The following is a 23,677-nucleotide window of genomic DNA, read 5'->3' on the forward strand; positions in this document are numbered from 1 at the left end:
TTTCCTTTCTTCCTTGCTCCCTTCCTTCCTCCCATCTTTTCTTCCCTCTAATCTTTTCTTTTTATTTCTTTCCTTCTCTTTCTTTCTTTTTTCCTTCTCTCTCCCTGGTTTAAATATCAGGACCAAATTTGTTTCATAGAAACAGTTTAGTAGGGTTGTCTCTTTCCCTATTTTAGCAAATAATTTATCTAATATTGGAATTAATTCATATAGTTTAATTTGAATGTTCCTTCTGCTCTCCGATTCCTCTTCTCCTTTGAGAATTTCCTCATGGCTTGATTAATTTTTTATGAGACTAGGTTATTTAGATTTTCTACTTCTTGTTCTATTAATCTGCCTTATATTTTGTAAAAGTCTATCCATTTCATCTACATTGGGCAAATTGGTTTCTAATCAATTTCTTTATTTCATTTTCCTTTTTGGTAAGTTCTCCATTTTTACTTTTAATATTGACATGTTTTCCTTTTATTTTTATAGTTAAATTTGCTTTTTTTGAATTTGCAGAAATATAAAAAAATTCTGCTCTGGCCTCTCATTTTAAGATCATATTAATCTTTCTGTTTCAAATTCAACTTACTTCTTCTAAAATGGCTTGTAAACACTGATTTCATTACTTAGTCTTTTCTTGGTTATTATATTTGTTTACCTTTTTGTGTTTCTCTTGTATTTCCAAGTTCAAAGTTCTATTCATCTCTCTCTCTTTTTTTAATTTTTGAGAATTACTACAATGAATCATTTGGCTAAAAGTCAATCTCTTTTCACTGATGATTAGGTTCTACTTTTCAGGTTATTTCATTTCTAAGTTCTTTCCTCTCTGGTCAGCTCTGCATATAGCCCTCTTCTCTAGTGTTTCAATCCTAGCTCTCATTATTCTCCTTTTCATGTCTGTGGCTGGACAGCATCAATGTCTGCTGCCTTTTGTGGGATAAACAAATTGAGGCCTAGTTACTGCCCTAGGGGTACCAGATAGGTATCCCCACTATATTACTCTAAAGCACAAACCTATAGGATTGCCTGAGCTCTCTGGACCTAGCATACAAAGTGGCTGAAAGATGGGGACACTAAATGGGAATTACTGACTATCTAAAAAACTTTTACTAAGTGCTCACTATGTACTAAGTACTGGGAATACAAAAAGAAAAAAATCACCATAGTACCTGTTCTCAAGGAGTTCAGAATCTAATTAGGAGATTGCAAGGCAGATGGAAGGGACTAGGAGTTTACAGGAGCTGAAACCCTAGAGGGAACTGGCCCATAATTACTTGTAAGAGGGAAAGAGGGAGTCAGAATGAAAATAGGGACCTAGGGTTCTCCCCAAAACAAGTAGGGATAGGAATCAGATTTCAACTGGGAGGGGAAAGGAAAAAAGAGAGATATTAACAGGAAATTTGGGAATGAGTTTGGGGTGGTCTGTGGGGCACCAGAGGGAGAAAACCCAGCCTGGTGCAAGTGAAGGTTGGCACCCTTCAGGCATTAGCTATAATCAGCCCATCTGTGAAAGACAGAGGGATTAGTATATCTTTGTAGCCCAATTACTAAATATTAACAACAAAATTTTCCAAACTCAAACATCAACTTCAATATCTATCTTCTATTATTATGGCTCTTTTCCTTTTCATTTCCAACATTTTCTCATTCCATAAATCTGTCTTTAAAATTCAGATACTGGGGGCAGCTAGGTGGCGCAGTGGGTAAAGCACCGCCCTGGATTCAGGAGGACCTGAGATAAATCCGGCCTCAGACACTTGACACTTATTAGCTGTGTGACCCTGGGCAAGTCACTTAACCCTCATTGCCCCAGAAAAAAAAATTCAGATACCACTGGAAAGGCACTATTACATTATTAGGAACTAGTTGAGACCATAAATAGGACCAAAAATAGGAATGTGTATGGAGTAGTGGAGGTAAAGCTGATTAGAAAGAACAATGTTGTGTATTTAACAATTTTGTCTGCCTTCTGAAGCATGAATATGGGTTAATTGCATGGATGAAAAACAGGAAAACTTATCTGGACAACCATGGATATTAAATGGTAGAAAAATTCACTGGTAAGGTTATATTAGTACTGTAGTTCATAGAATTCAGATCTTAGAGATCTTTTCCTGGTCCTTTTATAGAGGAAGAAATTGAGGGTCAGAGAAGAGAGGGTTAAGTCAATAAGAGCCATTCTCTAATAAGCAAAATAGTTTTTAAAGGTAGAAATCCAAACTATCATCAATTACATTTTAAAATGCTCTAAATTGCTAATAATTAGAGAAATGCAAATTGAGAAACTTTCCAGTTCTTACTCATTCTTCTCAGACTGGCATAGATGAAGAAAATGACAAATGTTGGTAAAGCTATGGAAAAAAGAAGCACACTAGTCAGTGGGGCTATGAATTAGTCTGATCATTCTAAAAAGCAATTTGTTATTTTAAAACAAAAAGTTACTAAAAAGGACATAACCCTTTGAACCCAGCTATACCACTACTACTAAGCTTATACTCCTCCCCCTATCTGCAAAAATCAAGGAAACAGAAAGGACCTATGTCATGAAAAACATAAAATTAGCTCTTTTTAAGGTAGCCCAAACTCAGTAAGTGACTCTTGCTTTTATTGGTGAATGGCTAAATACATTCCATATAACATACACATATATATATATATATATATATACACACACACATATATAAATGCATATAAGTATATATTAAATATATATATATGTATGAATGTATTGTAATATTATTATGCTTTGAGAAAAACAGGTCAGACCCACTTGACCATTCATAACTTTCTTGTGGCTACTATAATGTAGTGAGATGTCTGGGAGAAGTGTGTGTGTGTGTGTGTGTGTGTGTGTGTGTGTATTTTCCACTTTTTAACTGGCTTTCTTTTAAAATATTCAGTTTTCTTCTTTGGTCAGCATGGACAAAAATTTAGCAGTGAAGCTATCTCTCTATGACTCTATGGGAGTAGGGTGTTATAGCTTGAAATCTGGGTCTTTTAATCCCAAATTTGGAAACATCTTTACATATCTCTACCTTTTAATGTGGTTAAAGGAATAAAATCCCATCTTTCCTATTACACCCTGATAAACTTTCTCGCAAATAGGCCCATAAAGGAACCAAAAAAGGAAAATAATATATATATCAAAGAAAAATTATGTCAATAATAATGCTTAAAGTATGGGTAAAGCATAATCTAGGTAATTATGTGTATAATAATGGCAGGTCTGCATTGGAAAAATAGTTAAATAACTGTAATTTCCATATGGTCCTTATATATTTAATTTATTTAGTTTTGCATCATTTTTCAAATATCTCTCTTCAAATGAATGGTTTGTTGCATGAGAATAACTCACAGAATTCAGCGTAAAACTTTGCTTTCCAGTTGTAATGATTGGAATGATGCCACCTACTGGAGACTTGCTGTGGAGAGCTCCACATGAGGAAAATGCCTCAGAGGCATTGTGGCTTTTCCTTGGCGTCAGGAAATGACGTTTGCTCATGGGTGGCTGTCTATCAAGTCTACCAGCCAAATCAACTGGAGGAGCCTCCTATGGTCTGGGAGGAGACAGGAAGGAGGAAAGGGAGCCTGCGCAGAGAGCGCTGGCCCTTTTTGGCTTCCTGACTTGATGGTGGTGGCGGCAGAAGACTTCACAGGAAATTTGAGGAAAGATAGGAATGCCAGGCTGTTAGAATTCTAGTTCTCAATCTTTTTCTTTCTATTTCCAATAAACCCTTAAAAACCTAAACTCGTTTTATCAGTGATTTTTAGTCAGTTTCCCCCAACTGGGGGAACACATTAGAATCCACATTTAGAATCTTAAATTACACCACGTCAATCGTCAGCAACATTTACTAAATGCCTATTATTGGCTAGGCACCATGCTAAGTGCTGGGGACACAGAAAGAGGCAAAAAACTATACTCAAAGAATTTATAGTCTAAATGAGGGAAATAGCAAGACCACCAAATACGTACAAACAACTATTTACAGGATACATGGGAAATAGAATTAAGAAGGAACCACTAGATTTAGATAGGTTTGAGAAAGGCTTTTAGTTGGGACTTAAGAAAGCCAGAGAAGCCAAATAGGTGGAGATAAGAAAGAGAGGATATTTTTATTTTGGGCGGGGGTGGGGAGGGCGGGGCAGAAAATGTCCACAAGGCAAGATATGGAGAGTCTTGTTTATGGAACGCAAGTATGTTCCAAGGGTCACTTCAACAAGGGAGAATAACAAAATCTTTTTTTCAAATACAAGATAGGCAATGCACATCTCTAAATAGTTTCAAGTTTTAGTCATCACTTATTGCCACAGGTTGAAGCATATCACAAAGAATGAAAGAATTGATCTACAAAATTCTCAAGCTAGATGCTATAACATATGTAAAGTGCTTTGCAATCTTTTTTTTTACTTAATAGTATTTATTTTTCCAATTACATGTAAAGATAGTTTTAACATTCATTTTATAAGAGTTTGAGTGCCAAATTAGTGATCTGATATAGGTTATATATGTACAGTCATGTTAAATAAATTTTCACATTAGTCATGTTGTAAAAGCAGAATCAGAACAAAAGGGAAAAACTATGAGACAAAACCCTCAAATGTGAAATAGTATACTTTGATCTACATTCAGACTCCATAGTTTCTTTCCTTGGATATGGAAAACATTTTCCATCGTGAGTCTTTTTGAATTGTCTTTTATCATTGTATTGCTGAGAGAGCTAATCTATGATAGTTGAATCATCACACAACAGTTGCTGTTACTGTGTACAATGTTCTTCTGGTTCTGCTCGCTTCATTCAGTTTCGATCTGCTCTGGTATCCACATTACATTAGCTTCATTCTTCTAAATATTACCTTCCAAGTAAGGTGGTAATGATTGTTGTTTTTACCTGATAAGCTGTACTCTTTTTCAGCACTCTGATGGATTTCAAGCAAATTGTATTGGTTTGTCACTACCAAAAATGGAAAGAGGAAGTACACTTCCCAAAATTTGGATATTAGTGAAAGGTTCTTTTAGTAGAGCCATTTTCAAAAGACTGGGCATTCAAAATGCATGAGCACTAATTTTAACTGTCCATTTTGCTAAATAATGGGGTTAATTATCTAGATTTCCATGGCCAAGAGGGGAGAGAAAGTGGTTTGTTATTGTGTTGTTTACCACCCTCTCCTCATTCACTTGACAAATATGCAGTGTTGAAGCTAGAAGATGAATATTTTAAAGTACAAACAAATGCTTGTAATTGTTCTGAGGCAGTGGTTCCAGGCATGGTCATTTACTGCAATGAATTTCATACAGAGAATTTTTATCTCCTGGTGCCAAGGAGTTAATTAAGCTCTCTCACAGTTGCAGAGCCTTTAAGATAGATATTTTATTGATTTATTTTGGTAGGGCAATTCAGGCTTTTTCTCCTTCTCAGCAAGTCATTCTGTTTCTTCTTATAAAATTTTGTGTTTTGCCCCTGTCCTTTCCCACTATGGGTCTATTTCACAAAAGAATTAAGAATTGAGTCTATAAAAGGCCTAATTTATGCCCAATTTTATTTCTGCTTTTTCCAAGGGAACAAGCCAAGCAAGAGGTAAGCAATGTACTTACAATGTAAAAGTTATGATCTTCCTAGCTACTTTTTTATTAGAGTTTGTAAACAGAAGAAAAACAATAATTTAATTTTAAATGGTTTAATAGAATTACCTGATTGATTCTCTAGCGAGAGTGCTTATAGTCTGATAAAAAAATTAAAACCAATTTATCAAGTGCTCAAACCCTTATAATTTGGAACACTATGTGCCTTACTTAAAGTGCAGTGGTCAGTATTATTCTCTTTTCAGTTTTATTTCATCAATATTCAATACAATATTACAGCTTAGTCTTAAATTTTGCAATATTTACTGTACTACAATTGGGGTACCTTTACATTGAATAATGTGCTGGTTTTCATTTATATTTGAGTACTTTAGTACATCAGTTCTAGTATGAAAAAATAACAGCAGTTCCTTGAATATAAATGGTAATAAAAATTTTAACCTTATTTCATATAGACAACCAGAACATAAGAGGGATATTTTGTGAACAATGAATAGCCAGTGTATGATTTTTCACGTGAGGGCATTTTGTTTGTTTGTTTTGTTTTTATCTGTACCTATAATTTTATCTGTGTAGGGAGCTGCCTGGCAAAGAAATTCCCTCCACAAATGAAGACCAGCAACTCATCAATAAATTCTTATCTTTGAGCATTGCTTAGAGTACTAAGAGCCCATAGTTATATGTAAGTATAGTGTGAGAAGCAGAATTTGAAATCAGGTTTTCCAGACTCCAAACATCTCCTAGTCAATTTCAATAGTTTCAGTTAACACCATGCCCTGTACTTATACTTGACCATTGACTTTAAAGCATAAAGATTAGACATATTTTCCTAAAGAATAGTGCCATTGGGGCAGCTAGGTGGCGCAGTGGATAGAGCACTGGCCCTGGAGTCAGGAGTACCTGAGTTCAAATCGGCCTCAGACACTTAACGCTTACTAGCTGTGTGACCCTGGCAAGTCACTTAACCCATTGCCTCACTACAAAAAAAAAAAAAAAAAAAGAATAGTACCATTTATGGGTGGGGGAAAAAAACCCTTCAACAACATAAGGACTATAAAATAGAATTTAACATTAGTGGAAATATCAGTAGGCTGATTTTTTTTTGAGAATATAAAATTCTCTTGTCTGATTCTGATAAGATGAATGAAGTTGCTAGAAGAAATAGACTTAAACTGAAACGTGTTAGATGATGTTGGATCATTTTTAAATCATTTAGTCACATGTTTTTGAATTTTTGGTATCAAAATTATGCCTGTCTTCTGAGATGAATAATTTAAAAGGCAAGGTCTTCAAAGAAATAGTCAGTATAAAATGTTATTTAAAGTCCATTCAGGTCAAATTTCAAACTGTTAAGTTGGCAATTGGTAACTAATAACTTCATGTGGGAAACTTTCCATAGTTTCCATGTGTTGAGGCTCAGCACACAAGAATTCCGATTTTTCATGAGCCAAAAAAAGTAGAAGGAAAAGTATATATGCCTTATAGCCAAAATGGTAGTCTGTATGTTGATGTTTTTGTCACCTTTTTATGAACCTGGGAAAATTGTGGAGTCAGAGCCTAAGCAGATGGTGACTGCTCAGTTAGTGAGTTACATAGAAAAGCACGGATCTCAGAGTTTGAAAGGTACTTCAGGTGAACATCTATTCCAATCCTGCCTGATCCTCTCCATGATATTTCCATTCTTGAAGGGAAGCAGAAAGGAATAACCAATTGTAATAGTTTCACATTTGTTTTATAATTTAGGCATCCTTTCATCACATCTACCCAATCCACAATGAAACTACAAACTCAGAAACTGAAGTAACTTGACTATTTATGACATGGTGAATAATAGTGCTAAGTTAGAACACAGGTCTTTCTGTCTCCCATCCGGTATTCCTTTCCCTAAATATATATATCCATCTAGCTGATTGAGGATTTTATATATGCAGGAAACATGGCATTAGTCTTGGAAAAAGGGAGGCGGATTAGAAAATAAAATACATTTCCACAGAGGTCTCAACACTGACAGAAAGGTTTATTTTATTTTAGCATTTAATATAGTTTAGTATATTTAGTATTATTATTTGGGATTTATTTTATTGTTTCTTATGTACTTCCTGAATGATTAAAAAAAGAAATGAACAAAAATTCATTTCTGTAAAAATCCTGACAAAGGGGCTTCAGACAAAAGCTTATGTAGCTGTTTACACTTTCCAGGTGAAACATTTCAAATAGTAAAATGATTTCAATCAAGAGACTGATGTCTCATTGTTGTATAGAATTGACCCATGGTTTTCAAAAAAAAAAAAAAAAGGTCCTATCAGCTGAGCACAAAGCTTGGGTAATTCTTAGCATAGCTGAAAAAGGCTTAATAATAATCCCTGGAAGTATGCATCTACATTTTAGAAGCACCAGTCTACTTAAGTTGGAGAGGCTTATGAGCAGGTTGATCATCATCAGCTCTTGGGGAAAAAAAAAACCAACTCCTAAGTCACAAGGGGCTAAAATCTGTGTCTTTGGAGTGCTCACCGATGAAAATCCCAGACCTGTGATGTACTAGAAAGATCAATAGAGAGAGCTATTAGAGAAGTTCATTGATGTAAAAAGAATCTCTAAAAGATGACAAAATACTTCTGTAGGCTATTCATGTTAGGAGATCCATTTTTTCCAGTTCATTTTCACAATTAGCTGGTGAGCTAAATGAGATTAGATTCAAATGGTGGTTCAACAAGAAGCAAAACCGAATACCTAATCAACAGGAATCAAAAGAAAGCATTGCTTTGTGTCATGAAGGTCGTAGATCAGTAAAAGACATACACTTTGAATGATCTTTGGTCCAATTTTAGGCCTGAGGGGCATCCCACATTTTGAACACAATAGGTTTAAATATTTTCACTTTCCTTTTCTCCTAACAATTAGGGAAATATTTGATGAGGGCAGTAACAATAATAGCTAGTAACTTATATATGACCCTGTGGTTACGGACTACTTTTGAACATTTTCTCTGATTTTTTATAACCCTGTTAGGTGGGGTAGTATAACACTTTTGGGAAAAACATTTGGATCCTTGGCTTTTTGGAAAGGAATAAATGATATATTTATTTGCTATCACATAAATCTAAATATCCATTCTGTAAATGCAATATTGCAATAGAATGTGGTTGTTTATTTTTTTCAAAACCTTCACTGTAAAAATCACTTCAAAACTACTTTACTGCAAGTATTTACATTAGCCTGTTACTTGTAGGAATTCAAATGTAAAGGAAGCGGGTTCACAAAATGAAATTTACTTTGAATTTGAAAATCATATTCTAACTATGAAAACTAAAATTTGATAGTACAGTATGGAAAACTTTCTGCTTGCTCATCTCATATATATGAGAACTATAGAGGGAAAAGTCTGCAGAATACTTCCCTCCAAGAAAGTTTAAAAATACCCTATGCAGGTTTAGAATGTCAAAATTTCAAATTCACGTGTCTAAAAGATTGAGCTGAGAGAGAATGGCTTTTTAATTCTTTTAAACTTCACTGACTTTTTTTAAAAGGCAAGTATATAGGGTCAGCTAGGTGGCATAGTGATAAAGCATAGGCCCTGATTCAGGAGGACCTGAGTTCAAATCTAGTCTCAGACAGTTGACACTTACTACTGTGTGACCTTGGGCAAGTCCACTTAACCCTCATTATCCTGCAAAAAAAAGGAAGTATATAATATATATGTACACACATGTAGATCTGTGTGTTGCATTGTACATTTATACCTGCTTTTTAAAGATTTATGAACTTTAAAAAGATATAAACTTTCAAAAAGTTCTTGTTATTATTATATAGTGCCTCTTTCTGTGGTTGGAAACAGAAAATTATTCATGATCCCATTTAAGCTTCCAGGTAGTAATCTTAATATTTTATCTTCTAGGGTTTACTTACTAAAGGCAAACTTCCCTATTTTATTTTTATGATCTGGGTTCTAGGTTTGTCATGATGTAGACACATACACAAATATGCATAAGTGTGTATGTATAATAGTGTATTATATGTCCTATTATACATACATACTTATGCATATATATACATATATACATTACATATACATATATATATATATATAAAAATATATGTAACTTCTTCAGCTCACAGCTCAGGTAATTACTGCATCCTGGTTTGACTCTGGCCTTGTAATAATCATTACATAATAATATAAGGTTACCTTCTAGTAGCTTTTGGTAAATCATGCTTGAATTATTCCTGTCTGTCTTCTCTACTTTATGTCATAGTGCTAAAGGCAATTCTTGGTACTTCCTTATAGGCCTTAACTTGAACCTAGCCAAAATATCCGAGGTGCTTTCCTCAGCATTCCATCTCTTTCTAACTCTTCCTCTCACCTTCTCCTACCCAACTTATAAAGTGAACTAAACTTAGATAACCTAGTCTAATGTTTTAGCTAGAAAAATAACTAAAGCACTTCATCTAAACATCAGAAAGGACGGAAGCTACTTTTTTAGGGATATAAAAAAAGAGTGTAAATGACACAAAGAGTAGAGTAGCAAATCACAACTATTATATTAATTAATTGTAAGCTATATCAGAATCCCTCATATTTCTGCTATTTTCAGTTTTTTGGGATCTACCAATTTTCAGTGTGAGGTGAAATCTAAAAAGCTTTTAAATTTTAATTTACCCATGATTTGAAAGCATATTTTCATATGGTTTGTATATATTTGGTAGTTATTCTTTTGAAGAGTTTGTTCATAACCTTTGATCACTTATTCTATCGAAAATAACTCATTATTTATTTGTTATTCTCTGAACATTTTGGACACCATACTTTTATTGGTGATTATTTGTCCTCCCCCTGCCCTATTTTGGGATCTACTTATATTTGCTGCATTTTTTGTCTGTTTTTAATTTCCTTGGGGGTATAAACCCAATAGTAAGATCTTTGCATCAAAGTATATTTACAATTTAATTTCTTTTCCCACTTGCCCTAATAATTTTCAAAAAGAGGTTCTCCATTGTATTTAATAAAGCTTTGGCTGCTCTGACTTGTGGTTTTGGTGATAAAATAGCAGTGAGGAAATGGCAATGAGAAAGAAAAAAATAGCAAGTAGATTATGGAACACATATTTAATACTCAGGAGGACTCTATGACAAACCTAAGAATCCAGTTCATAAAATAAAATAGGGAGTAGTTTCCCTTTGCAAAATAAAACTTTAGAAGATAAAAAAATATTACGGTACTACCAGGAAGCTTAAATGAGTCATGATAATTTCTATTCATAAACCACAGAAAAGATTTTTGAGGTTAGGGAACACATTAGAATATGCCATATAGCAGAGGCAGTAGCAAATTACTCTTCTGACACATGTTGTAGATGTGCATTTAGATAAGTAAATTATAAACCCACATGCTTATTCATGGAATTTTCAAGTAACTTTGGGGAGAACTAAGTAATAACTTAATTTTTCAGATCCTCATTTGTCAGAAGGTAGTAACCTTATTAACAGAAAAACAATATATTTTTAAATGATCAATAAAAATGCCCCTAAAGAATTCTTAATTTTAAAGAAATTTAATGTTGACATTAAAACCCAAATGTTCTACTAAAATTTATTTTGAAAATAAAAATACATAATATAAATATATTGGAGGATTAATATCTTCTGTGAACTATAGTTTTATTACATTCCTATCAGAAGGGTACTTCCTTTAGTCTTTGTAGTTTGTAAATATCCTATGCCAATGGTAGGGATAAAGTTTAGGCACCAATATACCATGAGGGGTCACAGGTTACCATTCAGAATTTAGTTCTTTGTAGCCAAAGAAGAAAAAAAAATATTTTTTGTTTCAGGTCACTAGTCATATAAAATTCTAAAAGGAATTTATTAAGAGTGAGGTCAGATATGAGGAAGGAATAAAAGAAGGGAGGAAGGGAGGAAGGAAGGAAAGAAAGAACTAAGGAAAATGGGAAGAGAAGTGAAGGAAAGGGAAGAAAGAAAAAGAAAAGAGGGAAGAAATAAAAATTTCAACAAAGTAATCATAAATTATCATGTTTGATCCAAAGATGAGCTTTCAATTTATACATCCTACTGAGGTTATTCAGGTTGGCATTATAAGAGAACAGAACTGGTTCTAAAAGGTAATGATTTATTAAATCACTAAAATAAAAGAAAAATCCTTAAAGAAATCCTCAGATATACTTAATATGTTATTCATATTCAAATACATTTGATGAGAATATCTGTTGGGTCCAAAGTCAAAGCCTAGTGAACATAATCTTATGTTATCTCTTCTAAAATATAGTGCCTATATGAGTAACTTCAGTTTCATTCCTTTGAGCTTCCTACAAGTTGTAAAGAGTCCCAGAAGAATGTCAAAAACTATTTGCAAGGTGACTATAATGGGCTAGTGTAGAAAGTTAGAGCTGTCATCAATTCGTATGGTATTAAATTTTAATATTCTAATAATATACTGAAAAGCTTCAAGTGTTTTGCATCTACAGCTATGTCTGCAGATGCATACCCATGTATTTTAAAGTGCCTATTTTTCTCAGTTGTATAGGTAAAAATCTTAGTTTGGTTTAAAGCTTTATCATAAATCTAGTTAGTGATTTAGAAAACATTTCCAATCTCCTCGCTATGTAGAGCAAAAACCATTGACTGTTACAGCAAAGATCAAAAATCAATACTAGAATTAAGAAGGCAGAAGAAAGATGAATACATATATGTGTTTATGTATACACATATATGTATTTGTGTGTGTGCCTATAGATACATTTGATATACATTATAATATGGTATAGATACGCATAAATATCTAAACTCACTTATATTTTCTATGTGGTATGAATTAAAAAGATCTCTAACCTCACCTGAATGACTAACATACTTATACCCTTCATACCAACTTATCCAAATAATTCTGAACCCTCATGTCATGTGCAAAGTCCCCTGGGGCTGATTCTATTCTAGTCAGAAATCTACATTCTCTCAAAGCTGACTGAAATCTTCCAGGTTACATGGCAAGAGGAAGTTCTACCCCAGGAGTTCAGGTTGTTTCCATTGTCCATCTCCATAAAAGGAAGAGGAAAACAAGTTGCCCTGTGACAATCATGGGTGGTGAGGGGGGGTCCCTCTCTTAGTCATTACTGGCAAGATTCTTGCAGAGTCCTAGTTAATAATAACCTGTCCTTCACCTAGAGGATCGTTATCTATCCAGAATCAGTGTGGCTTCAGAAAGGAGCAAGGAACAGTCAATGTGGTATTTGTTGCCCAACACTCCAGGAGAAATGCCAGGAGCAGAACAGAGATCTGCACACAACATTCATCAACCCGACCGAGGCCTTTGATACTTTCAGTTGTGATGGTTTGATCATGGCAAAATTCAGTTGCCCAGGGAAGTTCATTAGTACTAGATGGCAGTTTCATGGTGGTATGCTTTCATGGGTTCTAGATAAAAGATGATGCACTCAGGACCTCCCAGTCACCAATGGATCAAGCAGGGCTATGTGCTTGCTCAAATGCTTTTTAGCATGATGTTGTTCAGCAATGTTGTTACAAGGGAAAAGTACATCAAGGTTACTACACGATGTAAAACTATTTAATTTGAAAAAGCTACAAGCCAAAAACTAAAGTGGAAGGAAGTTGGTGAATTGAGTTTTGTTCACAGAGAATTGTTATCTCAATGCAACCCCAGAGAGTGAGATGACCAAAATATAGATCAATTCTCTTCTGCTTGTGACAGGTTTTTACCAGTCAAGTACCATGTCATCCATAAAATGAAAACCATCAGTTACAGAAAATGAAAAAAAGTTTGATGATATGAAATAAGTTCACTTACCTTGATAGTATATTTCCAAAAGGATGTCCACATATATGATGAGGTTAAATACATACATTGCTAGATCTAGCTCAGTGTTTGGGAGGCTCCAAAGAAAGTGTCATAGAAAAGAGGTATTAGATTGCCTACTAAGTTGAAGATCTACAGAACCATTGTTCTGCCTCATTGTTGTATACCAGTGCCATGCCAGAAAATTTAACCACTTCCATTTGAATTATCTTAGGAAGATTCTGAAGATTACCTGGCAATATAAGGTGCTAGACACCGAGGTCCTCTCTCAAGCTGAACTGCCAGGCATTCAAACTCTACTGCACAGAGAGCAACTCTGATGGGCTGGTCACATAGCCCAAATGCCAAACAGGTTTACCCAAAAGACTATTTTAGGGAAAACTCTCACAAGGCAAGTGCTCAGAGGGAGGTTAGAAGAAGCAGTACGAGGACACTCTCAAGGTCTTTCTGAGAAACTTTAGTATGATTGTGAGACATGGGAGGTGCTAGCTCAGAACCACCCAGCATCATGTGCCATGAATCAATAAAGTGGCCGTATTCTATGAGCAAAATCAGAAATCACAGTAGCACAAAGGTAAACTGAGATCAGAAATCTAGAGACATCTCCATCTTAAATGTTCAAATTGACTCTTTGTGCCTAATATGTGGTAGAAACCTTCTGAGCTTATATTGAACTGATCACCACATTTGAACGACACTGTACATTGAGCCCAATTTCATGATGTCATTGTCCTTTTCAGTTTGAGAGAACAAAAATTCACCTTATCCCAATAATTCGGAACCCCTGATTGCCAATGTTCAAATCTTCATACCCTGTTTTCCCTCCACTGATTGGTTCCTTATTCCCATCCACCTCAATCCAAGCTATCTCCCAGTCCCTGCACTAAAGCTATCCACTGTGCTCTCTCTAATGCCTTCTCCATAAGTAACAAACAGCATCTCATCTTAAACCTTTTCCTTTTTTGCTCCTTTCATCTTCTTTCATTCACTAATACCTAGCTCTCTCCTGATAAGTTCCCCTAGCTACCTTTACCAACACTAGTTGGACTTTTATGCATTCCCCATAATACACTGGGCATGAAGGGTGGCGTCTGATTACTTCCTACTTCTTGATTGACAGTTCCAAGCATTCCCTCTACAAGCAACACTCAGTAACCTCTTTTGCTTTGAGAATCATTCAATGCACATTAATCACTCAATTAAGATTCTGGTAGTTGTTGTCTACAGACTTCCAAGACATTCTCCTTCCTTCTTCAGTGAGCAGTGTATGCCTTACAATCTTTCTTTCCTCATCAACTCCTAGCCTCATACAAGGGGACTCGACATACATATTGACTTTCCCTCTAACATCCTAACCTCACAATTCCTGAGTTTATTAATTTCTTCTGGCCCACTCCTTCAACCTACCCTCACTACTCATAAAGAAGGTCATACCCTTGATCTTGCCATCCCTTATAAGTATTGCATATCCATGGTCATAAGCTGTGAACTTCCTTTATCTGACCATGATCTGTTTTTATTCCACCTCTGCCTCTGCCTTGCAACCTATGCTTGGTTCTTCATCCTCGTAACAACCTCCAGTTCCTCCACAACTCAGTTCATTCCCAAGCCAACAACCCTCAGCTGGTTACACTCTCTTCCCTTCCCAATCTTGTGTCCCTAGTGAGCCAGTTCAACTCTGCATTGTTCTCTTCTCTCTCCCTTGCCTCTTTAGCCTATCAAAGATTTTGCTCTTCAAAATCTCGGCCTTGGATTACTCTCACCATCTGTGGCTTTCATTCCTAAATACACTCAGAGTAGGAGAACATCACAAACCATACTGGCTGGATCCTCTTCATATTTATGTTATATACCTCAATTGGGCTCTTACTGTGTCAAGGTATTCTTCCATAACTTTCAAATTGATTCAATATCCCACTCACCACAGTGGCTTTTCTAAAACTTTTCTTTGCCACCCAGAAGTACCATAGATTTCTCTTGCCTAATCCTCTCAGCTGAGAACTTTGCCTCATATTTCATTATAAAAATTGAGGTTTTTCTCCAAGAACTCCCTCTTATCCTCTGTGTCTCATCTCACATTACTCAGGTGCCTTCTGCAACTATCTCTGCCTTTACACCTGCTTCAATCAAAGAGGTAGCTGTTTATTCTTGCCAAAGTCAAACTTCTCTATATTTACAATTGATTCCATTCCATTCTTTCTTCTCCACCAGATTGCCCCTCTATCATTCCCTACTCTCTTGCTAATCATCTACTGACTCCTTCCCTGACACTTAAAAATATATTCATCTCTCTCCCATCCTCGAAAAAGCAAAAACAAACAAAAAACCCCTCACTTGCTCTATCACCCCCTTGCTATTGTCCTATATCTCTCTTGAATTTTGTGGTTAAATTCCTTGAGAAGGCTATCTATAATCACTATCTCTCCTTCCTTTATCTTGTTCTGAAGGCTTTGATACTGTCAGTCTCCCTCTTCTCCTTTATATAGTAGGGTAGTACTATGAGTTCTGACTCTAAAATACAATGTATGATTCTGAGTTCTTATTAAAATAATTTTAAGTGGGGACAGATTCTGGGAAGATGGAGGAGTATGTAAAAATAACCCTTTTGACTTTTCAAATTTCCTCCACAAAAAAAGACAGAACATCACCTCAGAGTGCATATAGAGCAACAGAAATAAACAGGAGTCAGGGTAGGACAGTTGTCCTTCTATGAAAATGTTGAGAAGATCCCAGGAAAGACTGGACCTCCAGAGGCAGAGGTTCAGCCTTAGTGAAGTGCAAATACCTCAAAGCTTACTCTTCAAAATCAACAAAAAACAAGTCCTGAGAGCAGCTGGGCTGAGAGGCAGCTTCAGCCTCAGGAACTTTCACCTCTCACACAGTGTGGGGGTCAGATGACTGGATAGGAGAAGATTGAAGGACCTTCTTCTCTTGAGGGACATGAAGCACAGCTACACAGCTATCCAGAAATGGTCCTGGGTCACAGGTTTAGGGGAGAAAGAGGTAGAATACACTTAGTGAATGTGGTAGCAGAGGGACAGGGACCTTGTTGGCTGTGGGCTCTTGTAGGAGAGCAGAGTCCCTGGTTTCAGTTCCAGGGTGGATAGGACAGCTGAATTTTGCAGCCACCAGAGGGACCACAAGGAGCAAGAGCATTTGTGGAACAGCATGGCTGGGGGCCCTAGATGTGGCTTAGGGGTGACTACAAAAATAGCTGCCAAAAACAAAAGAGAACAAAATAAAAATAAAAATGAGTAATCAAAGGAAAAAGAACTCAATCAATAGACAGCTATTCTGGGAAACAGGAAAGATCTGAGGTTCATATTCAAAGGGAAGATAGAGGGAGCTAAAAAAGCTACTCTGTTTTCAATGAAAAAAAAATCAAATGTCACAAGACTAAATATAGTTCTTTGGAAGAACTTAAAGAGGACTTTAAAAAAATCAAATAAGAGAGATCAAGGAAAGATTAGGAAAAAATAAGAACAATCCAAAAAAAAAATGAGAAAATTATGAAAAAAAGTCAACCAACTGAAAATAGAGAACCAAAACTCAAGGAAGAAAATAATTCCTTGAAAAATAGAATTGGACAAGGGGAAACTAATAATAATCAGACACCAAGAAATAAGACAAAATCAAAATAATGAAAAAATAGAGGAGAATGTAAAACATCTCATTAGAAAAACAACTGATCTGGAGAACAGATAAGAATAGTATACTACCAGAAAGTTATGATAAAAAAAAGAATCTTGATACAATATTACAAGAAATTATCAGATAATATTTTCCTGAAGTTCTAGAAAAAGAAGACAAAGCAGAAATAGAAAAAATCCACTCATCACCACCTGAAAGAGATCCCAGGAAGAAAACTTACAGGAATATCATAGCCACATTTTAAAGCTCCCAGCTTAAGGAAAAAATATTGCAAGCAACAAGGGAAAAAAACAATTTAAATATTGTGGAACTATTATAATGATTATGCAAAGTCTAAAAGCTATTACACTGAAGGACCATTGATCTTAGAATACTATATTTCATAGAACAGAAAGTTGAGGTTACAACCAAAAGTAACTTACCTAGCAAAGTTAAGTATAATACTGAATGGAAAAAAATAGATATTTAATGAATTGAAAGACCTTCAGGTATTTGTAACAAAAATAGCAGAACTTAATGGAAAATTAGACTTATAAGATATAGAAGAAATATAATGTAAACATTAAAGACCAATCATAAAGGACTCAATAAGGTCGAATTGTTTACTTCTTTTATGTACAAATGTTATAAGACTCTTATGACTGTCATTATTATTTGGGGAGTTGGAAAGAAAGACTTGGCTGAGCTGTATATGATAGGGTGATTCAAGAAAATTTAAATGCATAGGAAGAGATAAAAAGGAGAATTCCTTCTGTCAAAATTTTTGAAGGTTTCTATCAGTGGAAACTGACCATGCCTGGCTGCCATTCAACTAGAATTTTATAATTTAGCCCAGCACACTTTAAGCTAACCCAATGATAATGGATGTGAATTTAAACTTCATATGTCTTTTCTAAGTATATGTCTATATTGCTGAATACTTAGACCAGATCCTTATCTGATAAGTCTCAAAGATAGGTAGAGGAGGGAGATTGAGAACTGATGCAGCTCTTCAAAGAAGTAGGAGAAAAATATGGAATTGGGAATTATAATCACATCTTTTTTAAAAATAGAAATATATGAATTTATCAATAATAATCTTTCTTTTGCCTTTGAAGTGCTAAGAGTACTAGGCTTTGGGAAATTAAAATGTCACTATTAGTGATTATAAAGTCAGATTCAATTTTATTTCAGCCAAAATCTGTGCAGAAGGAAACAAGAATGGAGTCTGAGTGTGTCTCCTATCAGAATGATTATGGCAAATTAGAACCTAACACAGAAGACATTTGTTATTTGGTATGAAGAAATTTATTATCTGTGTGTTCCAAGTAAATTACTTTATGTCTGTTTACCTCAGTTTACTGTTCTGTAAGGGGATAATGATAGCACCTACCTTCTAGGGACTTTGTGAGGATCTCATGAGTGTAAAGTACTTAATACAGTTCCTGGAAAATTCTATATTAATGCTATTATTTCTTTAATTAGATGTAATTGTTTCATACTTGATAATTTTATGTGGGTTTTTAGATGTGATCAGTAAACAATGATAATGGTGATGAGATGAATGATTTTCTGTTTAAGGTAATTTGGAAATGTACTCAAGTGAATCCCTAATCAAATTACCAAAAAATAATTAGATAAAATAATAGCAAAATTCATTTAAAAATACAAAAAGTCAAGAATATCAAAGTAAATAATGAAAAAATATATAAAGGAAGAAGGTTTAGTAGTACCATATCTTAAGCTATATTATAAGGCAATAATTTTCAAAACTATCTGGTACTAGCTAAGAAATGGAAAGGTAAATAAATGGAAGAAAATAAACAGCATATAGAAGCAAATAAACATAATGACTGTATTTAACAAGTTTAAAGATTTGAGTTTTTGAGATAAGAATTCATTATTTTGTAAAAATTATTGGGAAAGGGGATAGTTAGGTGGCACAGTGGATAAAGTACTGGCCCTGGATTCAGGAGGACCTGAGTTCAAATCCAGCCTCAGACACATGACACTTACTAGTTTTGTGACCTGGGCAAGTCACTTAACCCTCATTTCCCTACAAAAAAAAATATTGGGAAAACTGGAAAACAGTATAGAAGAAACTGGGCATGGACCAAATATCTCATACCCTTTACCAAGATAAAGTCAAAATGGATAAATGACTTCGATGTAAAGAGAGATTTTACCAAAAAATTGGGGGGAAATTGTATAGACAATTTATCAGATCTTTAGGTCTCATATCTAAAATATATAAAGACCTTTGTCAAATCTATAGGAATAGAAGTCATACTACAATGATAAATGGTCAAAGGATATGAACAGATAGTTTTCCAATAAAGAAATAAAAACAATTTATGGTCATATGAAAAAATGTTCTAACTCATTATTGAGTAGAGAAATACAGATTAAAACAACATTGAGATATCATTTTACACCTACCAGATTGACTAAAATGATAGAATGGGAAAGTGACAAATGTTGGAGAGGATGTGGAAAAATTAGGATACTAATTCATTGCTGGTGAAATTGTGAACTGATCCAATCATTTTGGAGAGCAATCTGGAATTCTGTCCAAAGAGTTATTGAACTACCTATACACTTTGACATTTGAGAGTACCACTTTTATTCAAATGTTACCATTATTGATATAATGATTAATTATCCCAAAATTATGTCTCTTTAACCTTTAAATGTCACACCTTTAAATCATTAGGATCCATTTCCTAGTTATATTTTTCCCCATAAGCTACACTTTTCCCCTTTTACTGGAACAGAGACAGTCTTCTGAAGTGACCATTAACATATTAGGATTTTTTTTTCTATGAAAATATTTTATGCATTTTAAAAGCACTACAGAGTTGATACTTTCTAGCATGAAAACATTCAGCTCCTTCAGAGAAACATTACTTTCTTCTCTCATTTTGAAAGATAAAATGTTCATTATACGTGCTTATTAATTAGAATTCCATTAGAATGAATTCTTCAACAATTAGTTTAGTTCTGGAGGCTAAGTTCTTTACCTGTGCCAGCCAAGTTTGGGGTTTTTCTCGTTGTTTTGTTTTGTTTTTAAACAATCATGGCAAATGGCCTCATGTTTTTTTCCTATAAAATATGAGCTAAGGTGCTCAACTAAGAGTGGGGGTAGGGACATCCATGAGAAGTTTGAGAAGAGATGAAAAAGTTTGGAAGAGTTGCTGTGGAGAGTGGAATAGAGTTGATGAGGAAGGTATAGAAGGACTACCTAGCAGCAGTGAGGGCCCAGTTGAGGTTTTCTGTAACATCAATTTATAATAGACCCAGAAGGAATGGTTGTATGATTTTCTCCACCTCCATTCAGTAGCATCTATGTAGAAGCTAAAGTGGTGAATGGTGGGAGTGATCCCAGGCTGAGGCTTCACAGGGCACAGTCAGTGAAATGAAAAAGGGGTTAGGAACTCAAGAGAGCAGAACAGTCTAAATAGTTAACCAAGGGGTCAAGATGGGGAAAAGAGAGAGTGACTAGTGCAGGGGAGATAACCTGGGAAAGATGGTCAGATGGTTGGCCTCATTTCATTTTTCCTCTTCCCTCTGAAGACTAGAGAATAGGCAGAAAACAGAGCAACAGGAAATGGAAGCCCTAATCCCTCTTGAATTTCTTCTTCCTCTTCCTTCAAAGGATAGTCCCAGCAGGAGATAGAAACCAAACCTGCATAGAAAGAAGAAGAAGTTCCACTCCCCAGCGACTTTTCTCTTCCTTTTTCCTCAAGTGACAGTTGAAATAGGAGTTGGAAGTCCTGAGGTCAAAATTGCTTCTCTTTGCAGGAAAGTTTTCTATATTGTGGTTAGGAGATGAGGCTGGCAGCATGAGGTAGGAGTTGCCTTGTGCTGCTACAGGTGAAAGTCAGTTTGGCCTGACTCATTGCTACCTTCTCCAAGGGACTATGCAATACAGGAGACAGAACAAAGTTGGAGATTATTTAAACGACCATAAATCATCCTTTCTTGAGCCTATTCTCTCTCTACCTTCACTTTTTCCTGCAAACCGCTGACCACTAATCATTTTAAAATATAATTTTCATAGTTTTATTCTCCTGTTCAATAATCTATAATGTTTCCTATCATAATTGTGAGAACCAAGAAAGCATGAGGTGACCTTTCTGAGATTTTGAAGGTCAGATTGGCGTGGAAGTTCATGGACTGCCTGTAAGTCATGTCAATCAATGGACTTGAATGCTACCAGCCAATTAGCTTGGAGCTGTGTGTGTGGACTGCACTCTTCTGGTTTTACCGGGGGCTTCCAGTGGAACTGAGGGGAGTTCAGTCTCTTGGATAGCTAGGTGAAGGAGTCTTTCCCTCTCTTTGCTAACCCCTAATATACTTTAATAAATGATTAAAAGCCTAAACTGTTGCCTAATTTATAAGTAAACCTGAGCTACTTCTTGCCCACACATACACACTGGGGGGCAGGTAAGGACATACGCATTAGATTTTTAAACACCATAGAATTAAGTCCAAACTCCTCTGCTTGCTTTTCTTTATTCCGTTTAATAAATTTGGTTGATATCTATCTTTTTATTTTTTTAACTATAGTAATTTCCTAATCTACCATACACTTCAATCTTCCCTTTTAACAAACATAAAAAGAATTTAAATTTTGCCAACAAAATTAAATGGCAATACATGTAAAATACTCAGGTAAATAAAAATCAAATTAATAAGTATAAGATGGGAGAGACATGGCTATACAGCTATTTTTCTTAAAAAGAAATAGGGGAGTGGACTTCCAAGTCATGTGAACAACAAGATGGAAGACTAGACATTTTCTGTGATCCTCACAATCTCTTAAAAGAAGAAATTGTTCCTCAAAGATAAAATAATTTCAGCTATCTCCTTGCTCCAGGACAGGAAAAATCCAAAGAAAGTAAAACCCCTTGAAGTAATGTCTAACTCATGTTTTCTTAGCACCCCCTCCTCCTATTTTCCAATATACTCCCAGTAGAAAAGCTGCACGAGCCAATGTGACCTTACAACAGAAGGCTAAACCCTAACCCCTGACTCACCCATTCATGCTACCTCTTTCCAAAGCCACAGCCATCCAAACTCAAAATTGCAGAAATTTGCTTAAGCAATGATAACCAGCACCTCCCCGGTGTTCTGTGCTGCACCAAGCTCCACAAGAGAGTGGAGGAGAGGAGAGAACAGGAAAGACACATGTCTGGGCTTGTAATAGTGTGCAGCTCTACATCCTGCCTCCTGCCTCCTCCTACTTCTGTGGGAATCCAAGCTCCAAATGGCAGAAATTTGCCAAGGCTGTGAAAATAGCAGCATGGCAGCACCCTACACTGCTGGACCAGAAAGAATATTGAAGGTGTCAAACTCCAAGACACATGGTGTTTAAGTTTAGCAATTCAATTCAGGAATAACACATTCTGCAAGTGACCATGAGAATGGTTTTCAAATAGAAAGGGTAACAGAAGTCAAGCCTCTTGATGAAGGTAAGGAGGAGAGGGTAAAAGCTGGATTGAAGCTTAACATCCAAAAAACTAAGATCTTGGCAACTGGTCCCATCACTTCCTGGCAAATAGAGAGAAAAGAATTGGAGTCAGCATCTGATTTTATAACTCTTGGGCTCAAAGATGACTGCAGACAGACTGAAACCATAAACTTAAAAGATGCATGCTCCTTGAAAGGAAAGCTATGACAAATCTGGACAGCACACTAAAAAGAAGAGACATCACCTTCCTAACAAAGGTCCATATAGTCAAAGCTATGGTTTTTCCAGTAGCAAAACATGGCTGTGAGAGCTGGACTAAAAGGAAAACTGAGCATTGCCGAATTGATTCTTTTGAATTGTGGTGCTGGAGAAGACTTTTCAGAGTTCCTCGGACAGCAAGGAGATCAAATCAGTTAATACTTAAAGAAATTAAGTCTGACTATTCATTGGAAGGTCAAATACTGACCACATAATGAGAAGGCAGAACTCATTGGAAAAGACCGATGAAAGATTTAGGGCAAAAGAAAAAGGAATGATGGTTAAACAGTGTCATGGAAACAATGAACATGAACTTGGACAGACTTCTAGTGATAGAGGAGAATACAGGGGACTGGTATTCTGTGATCCATGGGGTCCCAAAGAGTCAGACATGACTGAACAGCAATAACAAAATTCTGACCTCACCAGAAAATACAGGAGGGAATGGAATGAAGCTCAAGATGCAGCAAATGTACCAGGTCAGCTACTTGTGCAGAGTCAGTCTGAGTGACCCCATTTTTAAACTTTGTTTAAACTTTGGGTAAGGTGTGGCCAGCTTGTAGGAGATGGGAGTCTACATGCGCACTAATCCCATTTCTATATGATAATGTGGGAGGAGCTGAGGCAGCACTAATCCTGTCTCCTCATTGATTCCATGTAGCAATCAAATATACTTTTGCCCTTATATGGAAATTATTTGCTTCTATTTACAAAAAGAATCACACACTTAGAATCCAGGGGTTTGCTAATAAACTCCTTTGTCTTATTTCCTATTTTACTTATTCATCAGGACAAGGTGTAAACCAGGAGTTTCTCTTAACACACAAAATGACATACCCTACAAATCTAAACCTAACCATAAATGAAAAAAGACGAATGTTTAATAATAACAAAGTATTCAAAACTCTCATAGAAAGAA

The 23,677-nt window shown here is 35.5% G+C and overlaps 1 protein-coding gene across 1 annotated transcript in view; it reads left to right on the forward strand.

Annotated features, from left to right (window-relative positions):
* LOC122747428 (cytochrome P450 7B1-like) overlaps positions 1-22,372 on the forward strand; it is a 123,457-nt gene extending 101,085 nt beyond the window's left edge. The window contains 1 exon segment of the mRNA XM_043993452.1: positions 22,146-22,372. Within this exon segment, the coding sequence (XP_043849387.1) occupies positions 22,146-22,372 (227 nt within the window).
* The last annotated feature ends 1,305 nt before the right edge of the window (positions 22,373-23,677 follow it).

This window comes from Dromiciops gliroides, chromosome 3 (assembly GCF_019393635.1).
Source record: "Dromiciops gliroides isolate mDroGli1 chromosome 3, mDroGli1.pri, whole genome shotgun sequence".
Lineage (NCBI taxonomy): Eukaryota > Metazoa > Chordata > Mammalia > Microbiotheria > Microbiotheriidae > Dromiciops > Dromiciops gliroides.